Source organism: Lissotriton vulgaris, chromosome 6 (genome assembly GCF_964263255.1).
Source record: "Lissotriton vulgaris chromosome 6, aLisVul1.2, whole genome shotgun sequence".
Taxonomy (NCBI): Eukaryota; Metazoa; Chordata; class Amphibia; order Caudata; family Salamandridae; genus Lissotriton; species Lissotriton vulgaris.
The window spans coordinates 200109049-200132818 of record NC_141694.1 but is presented as its reverse complement, the minus strand read 5'-3'; the positions used below and the strand labels follow the sequence as shown (position 1 = coordinate 200132818).

General features: G+C 45.2%; 1 protein-coding gene across 3 annotated transcripts in view; it reads left to right on the top strand.

Annotated features, from left to right (window-relative positions):
- Positions 1-18807, top strand: part of PLA2G7 (phospholipase A2 group VII) — a 345622-nt gene extending 326815 nt beyond the window's left edge. For all 3 annotated transcript variants that reach the window (XM_086926243.1, XM_086926241.1, XM_086926242.1), the window contains exon 11: positions 18333-18807. In XM_086926243.1, the coding sequence (XP_086782369.1) occupies positions 18333-18445 (113 nt within the window). In that variant the 3' untranslated portion in view covers positions 18446-18807. The remainder of the gene's footprint in view (positions 1-18332) is intronic.
- The last annotated feature ends 4963 nt before the right edge of the window (positions 18808-23770 follow it).

Genomic DNA, 23770 nt, shown 5'->3' with positions numbered 1-23770 from the left:
GACCCGACCCTGGTCGGCCTGCCCCATGGGTGAGATTATTATATTGTAAGAGACCTATGGGCCTGGACTGAGCACGACCCTCTGCGTTTTGCCCAACTAGCTGAGGAGAGAGGCCTACTGCTGGGACAGTTCCTGCTCCACCAGCAGCTTCTCCACACGTGTGGGCCCTATAGGACCTCTCGGGAGACACACCCGGTCCTGCAGGCCATCCTAACCATTAAACCAGGTCATAGCCTCGTCACCTGGCTGTACAAAGCCAAACAAGGTCTGACAGCTACCCCCTCCTTTCCTTTCGCCACAAATGGGAGAGAGAATTTTGGCGGGCCATACATGACAGAGTGCGAATGTGCACTCTAATTCCCGAAGGTGGTCTCCCACAATGAGCATTTTAAAAGCATACAGTACTACATAGGGCATACCTTACGCCTGGGCAGCTACATCAACACTTCCCAGGCACGCAGTTCGAATGCCCCGCTGCCGTACTGTAGATGCCACGCTTAAGCACATGCTTTGGTCGCACCTGGCACCTCAGGATTACTGGTGCACTGTGCACAATGCACTTCGGGAGATTACCAGGCTCCTGGACATATTCTGTTGGTAGGCTTGGTCCCTGGGCATATTTAAGAGGAGAAAGCACCACAAAGTACAGACGCAATTCGCCTCCCTCGCACTACACTGGCTCTCACATATACCCCCAACCCCCACCGGCCTATTTTCCCACAATGGGTGAATCTTCTCCCGCGTTATTGGCAGCTGGGCAAGGGTGAAAACCCCTACCCCCAATGCCGACCCCTGCCCGCGTAGTTGAAAGCTACACAATGCACCCCCAAACTGGAGTTCTGGACTTTTTATTAAGGTCCAGAGGTGTCAGGGACAACACCCGAAGACCCCTGAGTTCTACCTGTCTCGGTGCACAAATAAACAGAAACACGGGCTTCTCGATGGTGGCGTCAAAGACCAAAGGTTTATTACTGCAGGGACACAGAAGTCACAGAAACTACACACGGGCAGATTCTAGGAGCCTGTTCGATTTGCACAAAGTGGGTTGCTCCTTAAATACTAATTATTTAGCTGGGGGCAACATTCTCCACATACTAGTATGTTTCTTAACCTTTATGTCCTAAACAATTAATATTTGGCGTTACACAGGAATCGTCAACAATATCTGATGTCAAAACATTACGAACGAGGGGTTCCCACTGTTCCATCATAATCCCATGTCATCTTTTCATTCAAGAGCCGGACCGCCTCATCGTAAATTTCGTTACCTCCCCCTAATAAAGGCCCAGAAGGAAAGGAGCAGAGCCAGGTGCAGAAGATAGAAAAAACAGGATAAGAGATGTTTGTGGGTCGTAAATGGGCAAGGCTACCAGCTTCGGCCGCCTAATCATGATCTGGCCAACGAACACGAGAACCAGTATAGCAGGACTGGCCTCAGGCCGGGGAGGCAGCTTTTGCCGAGTCATGCGGCCACAGCGTTTCTGTCCTTAGGTGCACGTGTCACTAGCAAGGTGAATCGCCGGCTAAAGCTTACGTGTCCTTAAGTGAAATGAATTGATCAGAGGTCACTGTGTGTCCATTGACTATGCGAGGGCAAGAATACAAAATGGCTGCCATAATCTAAAATGGATGCCATGGGTGAATCAGAAATGTGGTTATAACAAGAGTGCTCTTGCTTGTAGCATGGCGAAAACACCAGGATATGCTAAATGGATCATTTGCGGTTCACTGGTACCAAAATTATGAGTTTACGACAATGTTGAAAACACGGGTTCAAATCGTCACGGAACCTCAGACCCTCCTTTTGCCCTTACATAGGCAATTACTCAGTCTATATCAGAGTCTATCTCGATGTTCATTAGGTCAGTGATATGTTGTTGCATCATCATCCTTTCTCGTACCTTATCTCCAAACACAGTCGGTTTTCTGAAACAGGTTGCAGCACAGAGGCTACACAGAGCGGGACCACATTGGATAATAAGGCAGCACGAGAATAGGAATACTAAGATAATACCAACGACCATCAGAACCTTCCATCCCCACGCTGATAGTAGAGTCCAAAGCCACTCCATTAAGGACCAATTTCCCTTGTCTACGTGAATAGAGTCGGAAATCTTGTGTAGCTTAGAGATCGCTTCGTATACGGTTGGAGCATTATTGGGGATAAAAACACAGCAGCTCGATTGGATAATTCTGCATACCCCACCTCGATCTGCAAGTATTACGTCAAGAACCATACGGTTCTGTAACGTCATGAGACGATCCGCCTGGAGCTCAGCTGTTAAATTACTAAGGGCACCAGCAGTTTCTGTAATAGTAGATTCAACTACCCGTGTTAGCTGACGTAGATTTCTACTATTGGCCATAGGCCCCCAGAACGGAAGGAAACCTTTGAAAAAGTCTCCGGCTTCCTGACCAGCGGTATCTTCTTTGCTGAAAACACCTCTTGCTACTCTGGTCTTGTGATAGTCTGGGGAAGCAGTGTATGTCGGAGGCAACAGTCGAGCAATATAGCATGAACCTGAAAAGTCAGCAGGCAGCCATGTATATGCCCTATCCTGACAGATGAAGTAGGTACCCTTAGCAGTTAGGAAGGCAGGGGAAGAGTTCGACGGATACACATAAGTCTAAACATAGTCACTCTTCCCTAGCCGAGCTCTTGGATTTCTCCCATTACCTTGCAAGCAGAATTGACCTCGGTGAGGTACGACCCAGACTGGAGTGGAGCTCTCACGCTTGCTTTCACCCAAACTGATGCTATACTCCGTAGAGTTCCAACTCAGATAAACTCGTAGTTCATCTCTAGGGACAGATGGGGAGTTATTGACGTCTTTAATCATGTCAGTTATTCCCTTTATCAAGGCTTTATTAACGGATGTATACTTAGCGGAACGTGGAGGACGCGGGGGATAGGACTCGAGAGCATAGACAAATAGTTTGGAAGGCCCGACATGATCCATTATAGCTAAAAGGCAAGACCAGATAGGGAATGCCTTTATCCATAGTGTGTCGTATCAAACCACATACCCAGCAGTCTGTTGTGTTAACTACCAGTTGGTGTTGATGCAAGAGTTGTACAAAAGTGTTATTTATAAATTCTGAGCGTCGAGCTTGCTCATGTTCAGGGAACGGGTGAAAGGAATGAAAAGAAGCAACAGTAGAAGAAACAAGATCAAGGGGAGGTACTGTAGTTGTTATCGGTGCAAAAATTAAATGTATACCAAAGACGATTCCACCCACCAACGTTATAAAAACAATCAAAAATGTAATTGCACATTGCATCAGAAAACATTTGTTATGAAGAATCTTGTAGAATCTATTTCTGCGAACATAAATTACATTCTCTCGGTGCAGCCCAGGAAGCTCCATCTTCTACAACCGCTCGCGACCACTGATGATATGTACGTAGTTGAAAATGCCTCTATCAGCCCTGGGAGTTCCCAGAACTAACAGAAAGACCGACCTTGTGTCTGGTCCCCGCAGATGCAACTAGGCACAAAGCCACGACCCTACGGCTACCCAGACGGCAAGGTAATTAAAACAACATAATATACATAGAAAATACAAAATATTATCAAACTTCCTGGCTGGAGGCAATGTATCAAATCAAAATATGTAAAATAGGCAGTTTCCTGCTTTTATTAGTTCTTAGAATGAGAACGTAGGTTGTATCTCAATTTTCCTGGAGTTGTTTGATCCGGAAATAGTCTATTTTCAGCAGGAGTTACAATGTTAGAGTTCGCAGATGGCAAATGTTCGTTTGATGCAGAGGACAAATGTTCAGTGTTCAAAGGAGCAGTTTCAGAAGGGGAGTCAGAGTTCGGTGAATCAGTTATCAGTTCTGCATCGCTGAAAGGAACGTATCTAGGAACTGGTTCGGTTTCAGAGGCACCAATTCCTTTTCTCACCCAGTTATCATAAGGGAGTGGAAGGGGTACACGCTTAGTATGTGTCGCGTGGACCCAGTTTTTTCTACCAGCCACGCGTACAGCAGTCCTTGTTGCCAAAAGTACTTGAAACGGTCCGACGGACTTGGGTTGGAGATTTCTGGTCCATCCAAAGTTCCTAATGACGACGTAGTCGCCGGGTTTCAGCTGATGACCTGGACTTTCCGGAGGCTTTGGCAATGCATCGAAAACCTGTTGGTGAATGAAACTCAATTTAGCAGTCAAGTCAAAAAGATAATCAATTAGCATTGGGTATTCCAGTTGTTTGAACTCCCTCGGTCTAGGTACCCCCCAAACATTAGCAGGGCGACCGAACACAATCTCATAGGGGCTAAGCCCTACTCGAGAATGCACAGTCGCTCTTGTGGATAACCGGGCCAAAGGTAGTGCATCGGGCCAGGACAAGCCCGTGGAGGCTTGTATCTTGGCCAGTTTCAGCTTGAGGGTGCCATTGTAGCCTTCAACTAAACCTGCTGACTGGGGGTGATTCGCACTGTGAAATTTTTGTTTAATACTCAAACCTGCACACACACTCCGCATAACTTTCCCTACGAATTCACTTCCGTTACCTGACCATACAATCCGTGGCATGCCATACCTGGGGAGGTATTCTTTTAGAAGGATTTTGGCTGTGGACAAGGCAGTATTATCTTTTAGTGGATATGCTTCGATCCACCTTGAAAAAGCACAGACTACCACTAGAACGTACTTAAGGTTGTTACAACGATCCATGTGAATGAAATCCAACTGGATCACTTCGAAGGGGCAAGAAGGAGGAGCGAAGTGACCAGCGGGTGTGGGGATTCCCTTGCCAGGATTATGCATCAGGCATATCATGCAATTTTTCACCACTCTTTCTGCACACTTACTAATTCCATCGTTCTTCCAGACTGGAGCCAACATCTTACAAATCCCTTTAGAACTGATGTGCGCTGCTCCATGCGCCATCGTTACTACCGCAAGCACATACGCATCAGGCAACATCCAACGCTGCTGTTCCGACAAATCAATCCAACATCCACTCGAGTCCAATTTACCCGTATTCTCTTTCCATGCAAGCTTTTCCTCTTCAGTCGCTTCTTCCTGAATTGCTTTCACACTTTCCACTGTGTCCTCACACATTCCTGAGTCAGTAATCCATCTTGCAGACGTTGCAACATACATTCTACTCATCGTATTCCTAGCTGTCTGTTTAGCGGTCTCATCAGCAAAGGCGTTTCCACGACCAACATCATCCGTGATTGCTCGATGAGCACTGCACTTCACAATCGCAACTTCAGTCGGTAAGGTTAGAGATTCCAACAAGTCATTGACTAGCTGACCATGCTGGATCTTAGTCCCATGGGACGTAATGAAACCTCTTTCCTTCCACAATCGGCCAAAACTATGCGCTACACCGAACGCGTACTGACTGTCTGTGAACACATTCACTCTCTTCCCTTAGCTAAAACACACGCTCTAGTCAATGCAATTAATTCTGCAGCTTGGGCAGAATTCTGACTCACTCTTGCAGTCTCCACAATCGTACTCAAAGTCGTTACTGCATAGGCAGCTGTTACATCACCATTCTCCAATTTAAAACAAGACCCGTCCACATACAACGTGCCATCTGGATCTGATAATGGAGTGTCTTTAAGATCAATCCGTCCTTTTGTCTCCTCCTCGGTTCTAAATCAACAGTCATGTGGTTCAGCATCACTCGACTCCTGACTAGTCGGCAACAATGTTGCTGGATTCAATACATTGCATCTTTTAATCTGAATATGACTTGCTAGCAGTGTCAGCTCATAGCCTGATAATCTAGCACTGGTAAGGTGCTGTGTCTTGGTTCGGTTCATGAGTGTGTCCACGGCGTGTGGAACCATGACCACTAGCATGTTGTTCATGACCAATCCAGCAGATTGTCGAATGGACGCTGCAGCTGCTGCTGTAGCTCTCAAGCAACTAGGCAACGCTCTGGCTATCGGATCTAATGTTGATGAAAAATACGCACAAGGGCGTTGTTTATCACCAAATCGTTGCGTCAGAACACTCAACGCACAACCTTCTCTCTCGTGGACATAGAGTGTAAATGGCTTACTGTAGTCGGGTGTACCCAATACAGGAGCTGAACACAATGCATTTTGTAACTCAGAAAAACTTTGCTGACATTCGGCAGACCATGGCACCGGACTCGGAACACCTTTTCCAGTCAAGGCCATCAATGGTTTTGCCAAAAGAGAAAAATTTGGGATCCATTGCCTACAGTATGAGGTAATACCTAAAAAGGCACGCACTTCTCTCTGTGTGCTAGGAACATTCATCTGCGTAATTGCTTTTATTCTCTCTGGGGTCAACCTTCTTCCCTCCTTTGACAAGAGATGACCTAGGTAGGTCACTTCTTGACAACAATATTGCATTTTGGACGGTGACACCTTGTGATTTAAATTAGACAAATGATGCAATAGGGAAATTGTAGCTGCTTTGCAAGTTTCCTTGTCATCGGCAGCCACTAGAAGATCATCGACATATTGCACTAAAGCAGAACCAGGAGGAAGTACAAAAGAATCTAACTGACTTTTTAATGCCTGGCTGTAAATGGATGGGCTTTCACAATAGCCTTGTGGAGCACGTTTAAACCTGAAGCTTCGGCCTCCTAAAGAGAAGCCGAAAATATCTCTGCTTTCCTCGGCTATCGGAATGCTGAAAAAGGCATTCTTCAAGTCGATAACTGAGAACCATGCGGCTGTAGCAGGAATCAACGTTAACAATGCAGTAATGTCTGGAACCACAGGAAACTGTGGGATCACAATTTTGTTAACCTCTCTAAGGTCGATTACAAATCTATAGACTGGAGGCTTTGAAGGATCAGTGCGTTTTAGAATTGGCAGTACAGGACTGTTACAGACATTTCCTCTAGTTTCTTCTATTACGTCTTTCTTGATCAAATCTTGCACGATCAATAAGAGCGCACGTTCACCTTAACTAGAGATCTTGTATTGTGGGATTCGTGGAAATTTGACATTTGCTTTCAAAGTGACTACGTATGGTGGAATTTCCAAAAGACCTACGTCATTAGGACCAGTCGCCCAAAGAGTATCAGGGAGAGAACGCAGCTCCAGTGGGAGCGCATCCATTGATAGGTACATCGGGGAGATGATTCTCTTACCCAATGTAAGCTGTACTCCTGGCGGAGAACAGTACAAAGTCGCGTACAAGCGTTTTAACAAGTCTAAACCAAGCAGATTTTCATTACAACCAGTCGTCAAAATCAGGGGTGCTTTCAATTGACGAGGTCCAACAGAAATAGACAAAGGACCAGATACGGGGTTGTGAACAGGGGCGCTTGAAAAACCTACTGAAACATTTGTTAAGCCAGACAAAGGTGCGCCAGGGAGTTTCGCATGTATGATAGAACTTTTTGCTGCACCAGTATCCAACAGAAACGGTTCGACTACACCTGATGTTGCTACTGCGACATAAGGCCCACTCTGATCTACTGGAACTGATACTACTCCCTCTCTTTGTCCATGGCTGTCCTAGTACTCATTTTGCTGAAATTCCTCACTAACTTCACAGTAATCCTCAACATGATACTGTTGAGATCTAGTTGGTTGTGCAGATTGTCCGTTTCGCTGATCAAAATAATTAGAAGGGCGGTCATTCGTTTGTGGAGGCATAGCACCTCGTCCTCGACCTCTAGAATTTTGCGTAGAACCACCACGACCTCTCTGAGCTGCTGCAGCATTATTTTGTGCTAATACTGGACACTCATTCTTGTAATGACCTTCCTTTTTGCAGTAAGCACACTGATTCAATTGGTATTGCGGTCTCTGAGAACCATAGTCGGTCCTCTGATATGGCCCTTGCTGTGTATTTGTCTGATTTGTGCGAGGCGGATATGCCTGCTGCAAAAGGACTTTAGTTTTTAAATCTTTTGTTTTCTTATCTGACTTTTCCTTCTCTTCTTTATCCCTATTTTCATAATACTGGGCAGTTGCAAGTATTTGCACAGTCGTAGAGACAGCCCACGCACTTTCAGAATCTTTTATTTATTGCTGAGCTCTGGTAACAGATTGTGCACAAATTTATCAACAAATAATCTCTGTCCTCCTTCCGTGCTCATATCCTGACCACTGTGATCTACGAAAGTTTCTTCGAACCTGGTGAAAAAGTCGGAGACACTTTCGTCCTTCTGCCTGCATGCGGACAACTTGTCCCAGTTAACGCGCAATGCTGGCATCAGAGTTTTCATTAAATCGATTATTCTACCAGGCAAATCAGCAATTAGAGGTTCGGGTTTAGAACCACCTATTTGTTGACCATCTGCTGCTATTATAGCTGCCCAATTACCACCTAGTGCAACTGGATGATTTTCTTTACGAATTTTAGCCCAAATTGGTTGCGGTACTACATTACCAAATAACATGTCAATGTCCGCTAAATTCATTACGCAAGCTTCAACCGTCTGGGCCAACTCTTTGTAATATCCAGCTGGATTTTTACGTGGACCTGGCAAGGCCTGTTTTACTGCTAACACTTCAGCTCGTTTCCACGGAATGTGTATCCACACTCTCTGGAATTGGGCCGGAGCGGCTGCAATACCATGGGCCGCATCAGCTTGCACAGCTTCGCGCCAAATTGGAGGAACTTCTCTCATAGGATATTGACGACCTTGTTTCGTACTACGTTTCTCTAGATCTCTTGGTGAACGGAGGGAAGGATCGAATCTAAAATCTAAAATTAATTCCATTGCTTCTTTTACTTCTTGACCAACTATCATACCTGCAGCAAATTTTTGTTGAACATGTATTAATGCATCCGGTACTTGTTCAGATTCGCTCTCCTCCCACTCTTCACGTAAAAGAGAACACATGACATCAAACACATAGCGCTGTGTCGGTTCATTCCATTGCATGAATGTATCTAATACATCTCGTACATTATACCTACCAACTTTCGAAATCCACCTAAGGGCAGTAGAATCTAATATTCCTCGTTCTTCACTACTAGGAAGCTGACTACGTCTTTGAACAGATTCAGAGGCATGACTCCTCATCAGAGTTTTATAAAAGGGAGATAGAATATTAGTGACAGAATCAGTGATTCTCCGACGAACAGAAAGCGGAGTCACATAGCTTGCAGAAGTTTGAAGTAGAGTAGTAGTCGGAACAGAGGAAACAGCAATAGTAGGGGTAGCAGGCAAGGTAGCTTGTGAAACAACAGGTATTAGTGGTACAGGCGCAGGCAGAGGAGCTGGCAATCCTGAAAGAGGGGGTGCCGGAGGAATATTGTTAACCACAGGGAGTACAGGAGCTTGATTCAGGGGAGCAGGAGCAGGTATACCAGGCTGTCCAGCAACCGGTAACAAAGCATTCGGTAAAGGTGGAGCCGTAGCACCCTGTGCATACGGTGGGGGTGACCTCAACAAGTAAGACAACAGGGGATCCTTTTCAGGGTCCTCTACTATTTTAGCTGTACTCGATGGCAAGGCAGGATAGCACTTGTCTATCGCTAAATTACGCTCTCTATTGGCCACCTCTATCGCTTTCTCAGATTCATTGAGTTGCAGCTGCTTGGCAGACTGTTCTAAAGTCAACTCTTGCTCTTTTTGCTCTTTCTTTAACTTTTTAGTTTCTCTCTGTTTGGATTCTTTTCGCCAATAACGGAAAGAATCAAACATTGCCGGCCGGGCTTTCTTCTTAAACAATTTCATTTCTAAATTATCAAGAATTTCGGGTTCAAAACTACCATGTAGTGGCCAACTAAGGACACCATCTTTCTCCGTGTATCGGATCCACACCTCATTATAAGATATAGGACCCACACCGTGCTTGCAGTACAGATCATAAAGAGGAGTTCCAATCGGAGGAACCAGACATGAGTCCTCCAACCGGGAATCCCTGTTACAACCAAAACACGACAACATACAATTTTTCCGACTTACCATTTTATAAACCGGAACACAGAACAAACACAAACAAAGGTGCGCACTCGAACTAAGAACTTAGGCCTACCAAAGTGAACAAATGTATCGATACCCAAACTAAACCAAAAAGATTATCGTAACTAGAACAACCAGTGATAATCTTACGAAAACAAACCAAACCAAGGAACTAAAAGGATTATCCAAACAGGAGCAAACCCTTACGAAGTAACCAAACAACTAGCAACCACTTAATACTTAACTGAGGCACTGAAGACGTCACCAAGGAGAAACCCGTCTCGTCTCGCCGTACTAAGGTCTGCACCTCGGGTCCAAGACAGGGCGACAGTCAAGGCAGCGGACCACTGCAGCCGTCCGAACGGGAACCCTCGTGGAAGAGAACGTGGGCCACTTTTGCGATATGCCGGGATCGATGAAGTGGGGCGCCTCCCTCTGGAATCTTCACACAAAGCTTCTCGAACTCTTCAGGCTTTTGGACCGGTACCGAATGACGTCGCCCCACATTGGGCGCCAATTGGAGTTCTGGACTTTTTATTAAGGTCCAGAGGTGTCAGGGACAACACCCGAAGACCCCTGAGTTCTACCTGTCTCGGTGCACAAATAAACAGAAACACGGGCTTCTCGATGGTGGCGTCAAAGACCAAAGGTTTATTACTGCAGGGACACAGAAGTCACAAACTACACACGGGCAGATTCTAGGAGCCTGTTCGATTTGCACAAAGTGGGTTGCTCCTTAAATACAAATTATTTAGCTGGGGGCAACATTCTCCACATACTAGTATGTTTCTTAACCTTTATGTCCTAAACAATAAATATTTGGCGTTACACAGGAATCGTCAACAATATCTGATGTCAAAACATTACGAACGAGGGGTTCCCACTGTTCCATCATAATCCCATGTCATCTTTTCATTCAAGAGCCAGACCGCCTCATCGTAAATTTCGTTACCTCCCCCTAATAAAGGCCCATAAGGAAAGGAGCAGAGCCAGGTGCAGAAGATAGAAAAAACAGGATAAGAGATGTTTGTGGGTCGTAAATGGGCAAGGCTACCAGCTTCGGCCGCCTAATCATGATCAGGCCAACGAACACGAGAACCAGTATAGCAGGACTGGCCTCAGGCCGGGGAGGCAGCTTTTGCTGAGTCATGCGGCCACAGCGTTTCTGTCCTAAGGTGCACGTGTCACTAGCAAGGTGAATCGCCGGCAAAAGCTTACGTGTCCTTAAGTGAAATGAATTGATCAGAGGTCACTGTGTGTCCATTGACTATGTGAGGGCAAGAATACAAAATGGATGCCATGGGTGAATCAGAAATGTGGTTATAACAAGAGTGCTCTTGCTTGTAGCATGGCGAAAACACCAGGATATGCTAAATGGATCATTTGCGGTTCACTGGTACCAAAATTATGAGTTTACGACAATGTTGAAAACACGGGTTCAAATCGTCACGGAACCTCAAAACCCCCCACACTCTACCAAGGCACGGCACACCTCCCAAATCTGCGCTACTCAGTCCTGGCGCCCTGTCTTTTGGTCCAATAAACATCATCAACATATTCGCTCATAGCCATTCAGTAAACCTCCTTTCTATATTACTGTTTATAACCCCTGTGTTCCTATGATCACGTCTGAGGGAAGGGCCACGTACTGTATCCCTGCTCACTTGCTCACATGTCTCCCCAAGACACAATGGGGCCCTCATTCTGCGAGGCCCCTGCAGGGACCGTGCATGTATTACCATTGTCACATGCGTCTTTGTTATGTATCATATTGGAACCTTTACTGTCTGATGTGATGGGGATGTTAAAAGCAAATAAAAATGATTTATACAAAAAAACAGGTTCCCAGTGCCAGATCTTTCCTAAATCTGTACTACGAGTAGCACAACTTCAAGCTTGTAAGTCCCTAGTATATGGTACCTCTGGTTTTGAAGAGTGTCCTCTAGAGCTGCAGCACAAATTGTGCCTCACCAAGACTGCCTTGCAGGCTGCGTGTCTTGGTGCAGCCTGCTGGAAGAGTCCTGTGTGCCATGCCCACATACACTGCATGAGGTATAGGTAAGTCACCCCTACTGCAGGCCTTACAGCCCTAAGGCAGGCTGCACTATATACCATGTGTGGACACATCTGTATGAGCAGATATGACAGCAGTATCTAAGCCATTCTTGTATGTTGTAAGTGCACAGGGAAGCCATAGAGAGTGCATGGGCTGGATACCTGTCATTACGAGTTTCGTAGCTCCATGATGGATTCAGTATATCCTAAGATGTATGGTACCAAACCTCTCATATTAATAAATCCTCCCTGATGCCAGTGGTGGATTTATTAATAAATGCACACAGGGGACACTTTAGAGGGTCCCCTGAAAACCTATCAAGCACTGGTGTGGTCTCTGACTAGTCTTAGCCAGTCTGCCACCACCAGACATGCTTCTGACCTCATGGGGTGAGAACGAGCGCTCTGAGGCCAGGAAGAAAGACTGTTGTGGGCTTCACATCTCCTCCAGGCTTGAATGGCCTTCTAGACGATGTGAAATGCAACCCAGGCATCTCCAGATAGTGCAGAATGCCAACCCCCCTTTCCTGCTCCCCATTTCACGAAAGGACGGATGGGAAAATTAGTTAGATTAAGAGGTGTGCCCACATCCAGCCAGCACCACCCGTAAGGTGGGGCAGGCAATGTGGACAATAGTTTTGCAATTCCTCTCTATCTTGAGATGGCAGTAATTAACCCTTCAGGGCAAAGGGTAGCGCCCTTCCAACAGGAAGTGGTCACTTAGAGGGTGTACACATCCTAAAGGTCGGTATCCCTTTGGCTACTAGCTGTCACTCCCTTTAACGCCCTAAAATTCAGTATTTAGGTGGCATCCCGGACCCTAAAGCTAGATTAGAAGGACCGAAGAAGAACATTGGACGAAGAAGAGCTGCTGACCCGAGAACTGACGACCTGCTGTAGACCAATGGTCCCAAACCCCTGCCGGTTGCTTCCAAGACTCAATGAATGTGGCCTGTTGTCTCATCCTGCAACTGAGAGGCCTCCAAAAACCCCAAAGCACCTCCAGCCTTCGAAAAATTGCAGGGAACCTCCCTTGGAGTAGAGAAGCTCTTTGCCTATAGCCACTGAACCGCAATGTCAAGTTGTCAACTTGCTGCTCCCCAGCGACTCCGATGCAGCATCAAAGTAAGAAGAGATACAACAGCTGTGTGTCAGATCTGTCCCTTCTCCCCAGTGAGAGGACAGCAGAACCTACCGGAGTCGTGCCAATACTGGGGTACTGGACCCCTACACCAAAGACCTAGAAGAAAGAGTCCAATCCGGACTCCATCTAAGCAGGATGCAGACACCCATTTAGGGACTTTTAGACCTCAGCCACTGTTCTGTGAGTGGCCCAGTTGTACCGGAACCACCTCTACAACCTGCCTGCCCATGACTGTGAGGACCATCTAAACACATGACATTTGGCTGTGCACCCAACCGGCCCGGCCTGGGAAATGATGAACCAGATGTGCTCCCAAGGCCTTAGGCCCTTGCGACCTGCTCCCTCGAATGGGACCCCACTACTTTAAGTCCCTCTGTGCAGCATGTTTTCAGGTGGGGCCCCCTTCATCGTGGCACCGGTTTCCAAAGATCTCAGCACTCTGCTTCCGACTTCCGGGCGCACCTGATCTTCTGCTGCTGGAACCTTGGACCGGACATTGCTACTTACCTAACTCCAGAAGGTGAACTTCGAGAACCCACTGTGTGATTTTTATATGCTTTTTCTATTTTCTCCTATTGACTTCTATTGTGTGTAATTTCTTTTGCAAACTTTGAAAAATCATAACATAAAAAGTCCTTAAGTTCTTGGTCTGAAAAATAATATAGAAATCCTTGTTATTAGCGCAAATTGGTCTTGGATTTATTCTAGAGGGTTTGCCTCATGTATTGCTTCTGTGAGTAAAACAGATGCTTATCTCTAGCCTCTCATAAGCCTAACTGCTCGACCACACTCCCACATATAAAGCATTAGTATTATCTACTTTAGCCTCTGTAATCCAATAAGGGATCCATTGGACTCTCTGCTCAGTGTATTTCGTTTTGGTACACTATATCGAGAGCCAGCTTTCTACAAGCCCTTAGCTAAAGGAGCGTTTGAGATCTCTGGGTAATGGTTTGAGATTTGTCCCCATGTTTCCAGTTCAAGATTGAAGGTATTAAGCACCTTTGAAGTATAGTGCTTTGGCAAGTGCTTATTAGGCATTGGAGCCAAAGCGTAATGTAGGATGGGGCTTGGGACAAAAGAGCTAGGCAATGAAGCAAGGACACAGAGGTCTCTAACTCCACTGAATCTTTTATTATGGGCCATGCATTCATCTTGGCAGGCATAAGAAGACTGGGCTTGTTCCGGAGCAGAAGGTACCAGGCCCTTGCAAGTGACTAGAATTCAGAAGAGTCATCCTTGCGTTTTTGTTTGGGCTGCACATCTTTCTTGAATTCCAGCCAGATAGAAGCTCTATCGGATATACCATTAGGGGGTTCTTGGTCGTGAATGACTAATTTATAACACTAGCATGTAATACGTGAAGTAGGGGACTGCCTTTTCAAGTAGACTTGCTAAATGGTTCTATTGACCTTGTCGATCTTGGAAGATGACACATCAGAGCCCAGAAGGACATTTACTCTTTTGATTGGCACTTGGTACCCTCCAAGATTACATTACATTTGTAAAGCGCGGCTACCTACCCGTGAGGGTCTCAAGGCGCTAGGGGGGGCTGCTTCTGATCGAAGAGCCAGGTCTTGAGCAGTTTTTGAAAGCCAGCAGGTCCTGGGTCTGTCGTAAGTTGGTAGGGAAAGTGTTCCAGGTCTTGGCGGCGAGGTGGGAGAAGGATCTGCCGCCTGCAGTGATTTCTAGATGTGAGGGACTGTGGCGAGGGCGAGGTTGGCAGAGCGGAGGTTGCGGGTGGGGGTGTAGAAGCTGAGTGTCGTTGAGGTATACTGGTCCGACGTTGTGAAGGGCCTTGTGTGCGTGGATGAGGAGTTTGAAGGTGATCCTCTTGTCGACGGGGAGCCAGTGCAGGTCTCTCAGGTGGGGTGTGATGTGGCTGCGTCTTAGGACGTCGAGGATCAGTCGTGCTGCGGCGTTCTGGTTGCGTTGCGCCCCCTCAGGAGCCTGGATTTTGTTCCTTCGTAGAGGGCGTTCCTGTAGTCCAGTCTGCTGGTGACAAGGGCATGTGTGACGGTCTTTCTCGTGTCGGAGGGGATCCATTTGAAGATTCTGCGTAGCATTCGGAGGGTGTTGAAGCAGGCCGCGTAGACGGCGTTAACTTGCTTGGTCATGGAGAGGACGGAGTCGAGGATGATTCCCAGGTTGTGTGCGTGGTCGGTGGGTTCTGGGGCTGTTCCTAGTGATGTTGGCCACCAGGAGTCGTCCCAGGCTGACTGGGTGGAGCCGAGGATGAGGACCTCCATCGTGTCTGATTTCAGCTTAAGTCTGCTGTTCTTCATCCATTTGGCGACGGCCTTCATTCCTCTGTGGAGGTTGGCTTTGGCAGTGTGGGGGTCTTCAGTGAGGTAAATGATCAGTTGGGTGTCATCGGTGTATGATATGATATAGCACTTTTCTAACGCTCGCAAATACTCGCGAGTGTCCTGGCGCGGGTGAATTGGAGCAGATGAAACGAAAGTTAGGTAGACTGGCTAAACAGATGCGTTTTAAGCAGTTTTTTGAAGAGATGAAACTCCTGTGTCGACTGAAGCGCCGAGGGGAGCAGGTTCCAAGCTGCAGCGGCCTTTACCGACAGTGATTGACCTCCCAGGCGGACTCTATCTAAGCGTGGGGTAATCACCCGACGCAGAGAGGCAGATCGCAGGGGACGGTTAGGGACATAAAATGCAAAGCGTTTCCTAAGATACATAAGACCTGGTCCATACAGAGCTCGATGGACCAGGGTGATGGCCTTAAACTGGACACGCTGCTTCACTGGCAGCAAATGCAGCTCCTGTAAATGACGCCTAGCACTGATACGGCTTGGAGCATTAAACATGAGTTTTGCCATGGCATTCTGTATCGCCTGAAGCTTTTGTACCAGGTAGCCTGGTGAGCCGATGAAGAGAGCGTTAGAATAGTCCAGCCTCGAGAGGATAAGAGCGCGAGCAACTGTCTCTCTGGCCGAACTCGGGAGCAAAGGAAAAATCCTTCTAAGGATTTTAAGGGTTCCAAAACAGATCCCGGTCAGTTTTTTTACATGGTCCGTGAACCGCAAGTCCTTACTGAACCACACCCCCAAATTTTTTACAGGGCTGTTATCTGAGTGCGTAGGAGATGATGTTGAGGTTATGTTGTCGTGCGACGTGGGCGAGTGGTGCCATGTAGATATTGAATAGCGTCGGGTTGAGGGAAGATCCCTGTGGGACGCCGCAGATGATCTCGGGTGTCTTGGAGTGGAATGGTGGGAGGCGCACGCTCTGGGTTCTGCCAGAGAGGAAGTACTAGGTCCAGGCCAGGGCCTTCCCTTGGATTCCGGCGTCATGGAGGCGTGCCGTCAGGGGGCGATGGCAGACCATGTCGAAGGCTGCTGATAGGTCCAGAAGGTTGAGGGTGGCGGTTTTTCCTTTGTCCATCAGGATCCTGATGTCGTCGGTGGCGACAATGAGGGCGGTTCGGTGCTGTGGTTGCTGCGGAAGCCAGATTGGGAAGGGTCCAGGATGTTGTTGTCTTCGAGGTAGCGGGTCAGTTGTCTGTTGACGATCTTCTCCATGACTTTCGCCGGGAAGGGGAGCAGGGAGATGGGCCGGAAGTTCTTGAGGTCCTTGGGGTCTGCCTTGGGTTTCTTCAGTAGGGCGTTGATCTCGGCGTGCTTCCAGCTCTCTGGGAAGGTTGCTGTCTGGAAGGAGATGTTGATTGTTTTCCGGAGAGGGGTGCAATGGCTGTGCTGGCTTTGTTGAAAACGTGGTGAGGGCATGAGTCGGATGGGGATTCGGAGTGGATGGTGTTCATGGTCTTGATGGTGTCTTCGTCGCTGACGTTGGACCAGATGGTCCGTCGGTTGATGCGGGTGGGGATCCAAGGGCAGTGGTGGTATCGGCAGTGGATGTGGGGTAGTCAGAGTTGAAGCCGTCGTGGATGTCTGTGATCTTGCGGTGAAAGAAGGTGGCCAGTGAGTTCCACAGGTCTTGTGAAGGTGGGATGTCGTTGGTGTTGGAGCTGGGGTTGGAGAGTTCTTTCACGATGCTGAAGAGCTCTTTGCTGTTGTGTGCGTTGCTGTCTAGGCGGTCTTTGAAGGCGGTCCTGATGAGTTGGTGGTGTCTGCGGGTGGCGTTCTTGTGGGCTGTGTGGCTGTCTGGTGTTCGGTCGCCGAGCCAGCTCTTCTCCAGCTTCAGACAGGTGCTCTTGGAGGTCCGTAGGTCTTAGGTGAACCATGCGGCTTTCTTGTTGCTGTGATTGGTTGCGCGGGTCTTTTTGAGGCTGTCGGCGGCGGTGTCTGGGTTGTTGGGTGGTCTCAGGGCGAGGGTGGTGGTTAGTTGGTCCTTAGTGACCTTGCCCCAGGAGTGGCGTGGCAGTTGTTGGGTGCAGTGGTGTGTGGTGGGTTTTCTGAAGGTGAAGTGGACGCATCTGTGGTCGATCCAGTGGGGTTTGGTGGTGTGGTTGAAGACGTGGGGACTCGCGGAGAAGATGGGGTCCAGTGTGTGTCCGGCGGAGTGGGTGGGTGTCGTCTGTTTGAGTCCGATGTTGGCTAGGTTGTCGATCAGGGCGATGGATTTGGCGTTGTTGTTCTCGAGGTGGAAGTTCAGGTCCCCGAGGAGGATGTAATCCGTGGAGGCGATGGCGTGGGTGCTGATGAGGTAGACTGTCGTCGCTGAACTGTGGTCGTGGTCCGGGTGGTCTGTAGATGAGTGTTCCTCTGAGGGTGGTGTTGGGGTCGGTGTGGATCTGGAAGTCCATGTGCTCGGCGGTGGTGAGGGTGTCGTTGGTGTTGGTCGAGACTCTGAGGGTGTCCTTGTGGATCTCATACCAAATTGGTTTGGCTGTGCACTATATTGACTTCCTGATGGTCTTTTGGAGGTGATTTGTTGAAGATTATAGAGATTTCCAGATTGTCTACCAGTGCTGAGTGAGTTACCTGGTTGAACAATGCAAATTGTGTTGTGGTCCAAGAGGGAGGAGAGGATCTAATCATAATGAAGTGAAGCATTATTTACGTGAGGCAATGGGAGATCATGAGTCGCTTAAAGATCAGGTATTTGAAGAAGTGGTAATTATTTAATACATCTTCCTTTTAAGTGAGATATAACTGATTTTGTACATTGTTTACCCATGAATGAAAGTGATTAATATGAAGTACTTTGGATCTGGGCATCAGTAAATGTAAAAACATGTTCTTTTAGGATCTTGACCACTGATTATTAACTCAGTACTAAATATGTTTGTGCCTTTCATGCTGTCTTTCATGATGATTACATAATGTTCTTTCTTTGCCTAACAGCCCTTCAGAGAGATTTTAATCAATGGGATGCTTTCTTGGATGGAAAGGGAGATCATCTCATTCAAGGAACCAACATTGTTCTACCTTCAACAGAGCCTAAAGTTGTAGAGTGATGGCATTAAATGAAGAAATTATCAAGTGCTTCAAAAACTCTTCTATCATAATTTATGGACTAGAGCCCAGTACAGCTGGCCAGATACTTCAGGAACAGTCTGAGTTGGCATGGCATTTTTCTACGTCGCAACCCAAACCGTGAATTATGTATGACACAATCGATGTGGCTTTTACAGTGCTGTACCAGTACAACAATCGATTAATTTAGTGCCTCTTCATTTTCTGCATTGACTCTCGAGAAGGAGTTCCGCCGTTGAAACAACCTTTATTATAGGAGGAAAAATTAAACCGGTTTACTTTGCACGTTTTAAATATTATATTTAAAATGCAGAATCTGTTTCATTAAAAAAACTAACCCAAATACGTTTTTGAGACAGTCAAGTCAATACTGCGCATTTCAGTGCTTGTGTTTTTACAGATCTTTAATTCTTGGGAAGTTGCAGGACATTAATTGTTGGTCATTTTAATCTTCCAAGTGTATCTGGTAAGAAAACAAATACATAGAGACATATTGGATTGTCAAGCACAATAATGGAAAGGGTTAGATCTATTGAAATGTTTTTTTTCTTTTGATATTCATGTGTGTTCTCTCTTATTTATATATATATATATATATATATATATATATATATATATATATATGAGCAAAATCCCAACCACTCCTGGTGCCGGTTCAAATGGGCGCAGACCTCCACTCCACAAGTTGAGTAACAGGATGTTAAATCATCAAGCCATCACGCCGAATAAGGTGTCAGCAGTGCATATTTCTTAAGCAAAAAATGAAAGAGCAAGTGCCCTCCCTGACGCGTTTCGCTCCGCGAACGGAGCTTGGTCACATATATACTCAGAATGACTCCCTGCAGTACCCTTAAGTTAACGCATCCCAGAAAAATGATTATTTTGCTCTAATTATATTTCCTTAAAGGTTTTGGTGAGCCCGAGCTTGTTTATTATTGTAGTAAACTATGAATATTTAAATAAATAATGAGGTTGCAGATGTGTTAATAGTAAGAATATAATATCAAGGGAGAATTTGTTGTTAAAATTACAATGAGATAGAAACTCAGACCAAATACTTGAGTTACAAAAGCGATGGAATAATTTAATTTATTTTTTTTACATTACAGGATATTCATAATAAACGGTTTGTAAATGAAGTGGACAGTAGTTGAAGGCATCTTATGTAAAAAAATAAATTAAAAAAAAAAACAGCATGCATGAATAATGCATGCCCAAGACATTTTACAAGTTAGTTCCCCTTTAGTTCTACAGAAATTTGATATTTCCTTTATAGTCCCTTCTCTCCCCTACTTAAGTGGTCACGGTTATAATTCTTAAACTTAATAATAAATAACAATAATTGTTATTTATTTGCATTGAGGCAACATATTTAGGTTTACATGTGTTAATAACTAAAAAAGAATAAAAGTAATAATGAGGTTAAAATTTTGTTAAGACCATACCGATTTACTTTGTTGTGTGCTCAGTAAATGTATTTGAGGCCAACATTGTTATAAATAAGAACATTTGTAATACATAATAACTTTGCACACTGTCAAAGTGAATGGTGAAACTATTAGATAATGATACTGGAGTTTTTAGGTATTTGTCTATAATGTCACTCAAAACCTCACAGTGAAAAAATCCCCGTAATTTACTTTTCACCCACCTATAATTTTATGTACATAGCCCCAAAAATAATCTGCCCCCATTTTTAAACGCTATGCAGCAGCTGAGGAGTAATGGGGCAGCCATACATAACATGGTCTCTAATGTATTCCTGTCCCAAAAGTAAAAAAAAGACTTCCCTGCCATGCTTGACCAACCCCCACCACCTTACCTGCCATCCACCTCCCTCCTTTATCAGTCAAAGCAGACGAGCAGAGCTGCGCTTACAGGCTCTCAGGAAGACCAGTCAACCTGGCCTTGAAGGCCATTATGACATCACAACAGTGGGTAGCCAGTCTGATTATCAACTGTTGTGCTGTCATAGCAGTGAGTTATGCCATTCAGAAACTGAAATAAACGATGGAGGCGCAGTACCAGAGCCATACATAACAAGAAAAATTTGAATACATAATGAAATTATACACTGTGAAAGTGAACTGTTTAACTGTTAGTTAATGATACTAGAACTGGTACAGTGTTTATGTTTACTTATTTGAACGTAATAAAGTTGATATTCGGATTGAGTGAAGTGATGGTTCAATAGTTAGGAAATGCATTAAACTCAACTAAAGAGTAATTTTAAGTTGGTTCAATTTGAGTGTAATCCATTTGGAGTATTCATAACCTACAAACTATTTGGGATCCATGCAGAATGACACAAGATGCTTAAGAACTTTCAGAGTTGAGGAATCTCTTTCAAGATCCTTCGAATATTGACACACATGGCAAACAGACATGCCACGGCTGCTTTAGACGGCAAAGTATCTATTACAGTGTGATTTATTGGAGTGCTAAAATATGTCTTATTAAACCAACATTTTATATATCTACATTAGATATACGCTGAATAACTTGATAGTATGTACAAGAAAGGAAATGTAAGAGATCACTTGCTTGTTAAAGAACATGTTAATTTCGGTTAACGCTCTTTCTGGTGGATACTCTGTGACTGCAGATTCCTCACCTTTAGAATATCCCCAGGTACCAGACTTGATCTGGAAGATTTAAAACAGCACTGCTCCTGTGTGCTGCTGGCTGGTGCCTTGCGGTGCCGAGCTGGGCCCCTGAAATGACTACTCGCATTTGAGTGCCACCCCTGCACATCAACATCTGTTTCTTTCTCAGTGAACCCTTAGGTGAAGAGCCCAACAATAACCAGCGTTACCAGTGTGCACAACTCAGATTTTAGACCCTTTTTAGTTGGGAAAAGAGACCATTCCACAGTATGGGGACAAGAGGAGGTCTGTGAGGAATCTGAGGTTAGATGGAGTATAAACCAGAAAGAGCATTACCAAAGGTAAGTAAATTATTGTTCTGATTTATGTTATATTAAGTGGGATTTGTAAAGCGCGCTTGTAGGAGAGTAGGGTCTGCAATCCTATGATCACCCAGATTTTTTGCCTTTGTTTCACTGGTTTACGACTTTCTCTGGCTGTGGGCCTGCCAATCAGACCCACAGCCTGGCTGTTCTCTCTCTTTTTTTTTTTTTTTTTAAATATCTTTATTCAAAATTCCCCCCCCCCACATTTTTCTTTTACATCCAGTGTGTTTACAGCGTTACAGTCTTTTACAACAAATACAGATTTGTATTAATAAGAAAGTAAAAAAAAAAAGAAAAAATGCAGATCTAAAACAACAATGAAAAGAAACAACAAAAATCACTAAACTTAAGAATAGTGCATCCTACGTCCTCTCCATAAAACTTATGAAGCTAACAAATTTCGCAATTACTACCAGAGACAGTTTTCCTATATTTCCATTGCTCAATGGGAAGCCATATCTTGCCCCCCAGAGCTTTTGACTTCCTTCCTTTTCTATCGTATATGGCCCTCTCTAGGTTGTATGTAGATAGTAGTCTTGTTACCCACGTCTGAAACAACGGTGCTGATTTCTCCTTCCATGCTTTAGCTACAATTATCCTGTATACTGCAGTAACCCAGAATAAAAATTCTGGATAAATTGTATTTACATCTAGGCTTACCCCCAGAATTATCAGCTCCTCAGTTAATTTAGTTTGTATTCCCAGTGATTTCTCCAGAAACTCTTCTATTGCCAATTTTAGAGTATACAATTGCGGACAGTTTGCAAACATATGTGTTATATTAGCCTGTGTAGAATTGCACCTTGGGCACGTTATTCCAGTGGAGCCTCCCCAGCTGGCTATTCTGGCCGGTGTGAAATATAATGAATAAACTGTTTTATAGTGTTGAGTTTGGAGTGTAGCTGAGCATAAAATAGTTCGACCAAAATCTAAGGAAGTTTGTAGGTCTTCCGGTCGTGCCTTTACCTGTTCTCTCCATTTATTACTATATTTCTCTCTGTCGTCTATTTTATAAACTTGAAGCTCTGCATACAGTTGTCTTATTGAGCATGAGAGGCTGCTTCCCAGGTAATCCATTATCCTACAGCTCTTCATCCCTCCTGCACCCCCTGTTTTTGTGTGAAAGTAACTCCTCACTTGAAGATATTTGAAGAAGTTGTTCCCAGCTATGTTATACCTCTGCTGTATATTTTGGAATGTTAAGATTGTTCCCCCTGCGTCCATTAAATCCCCCAGTTTCTTAATCCCTTTTACATCCCATTCCTTCATAACTGCGTCACCGAAAATTTCCATTGGGAGATCATTATTCATATAAAGCCTTAAGTACCTGTTATACCTTCCCAGTCCCAGTTTTTTCTTTATTGCTTTCCAAACTTTGTAGATCGCACTCAGGGTCTTAAATCTTGTATGCTTAAAGTATGCGAAGTCCACTGTTGTTACTAAAGCATTTTCTGCCGCTTTACCTAAGAGGGCTTCGTATACGTTAGCCGGACCCTTTCTTCCCTCCTCCTCCTGAGCACTTCCACCTAATAGTCCTTTGGAGTATTGTAGAGCTGTTGCCCAATAATAAAATCTAAAATCAGGTGCTCCCCAACCTCCCCTCTCTCGTGATAGAGTTAAAAACCGGTATGCCCTGCGTGTCTTCCCCTGTGCCCAAATTAGTTTATTTATTACTGATTCTATTTTATTAAACCATATACCTTCGATAAAGAGTGGAATTGCCCTGAACAAATATAAAAATTTCGGAAAAGTAACCATTTTAACAAAATTGATTCTACCCATAAGAGTCAAGTGTAAGTTATTGACCCTCTCCAAGTTGGTTTTGACCTTGGCTAGTAATGGTTCCATATTTATCTCTACTAACTTTTCCAAATCCGCCGTCACCTTAACACCCAAATATTTTGTGTCTGAGACAACTCTTGCATCTACGAATGTAGTATGTCTATTCTGAACTACTTGTGTTTTCCCCCTATTTATTAAATAGCCAGACACCTCTCCAAATTTTCTTGCCTCCTGTTCTATTTCGACCAGTGACTCCTCTGGTGTAGGTGTTATAACAGCCACATCGTCTGCGTAGGCAAATATTTTATACTCCTTTCCATGTAATAAGACTGGCTTAATCCACCTATTTTTTGTAAGCCTTCTCAGGTAGGGATCTAGATAAATTGCGAATAATAAAGGTGAAGCTGGACATCCCTGCCTAGTTCCCCGTCTGATCTGTACTGCATTGGAATATGATCTGTTAATGCGAATCCTAGCACTAGGATGTTTATATAGTGCCTGGATTGCGGTTATATACCCTCGACCAATACCAGCCCACTCCATAGCCTTCCAT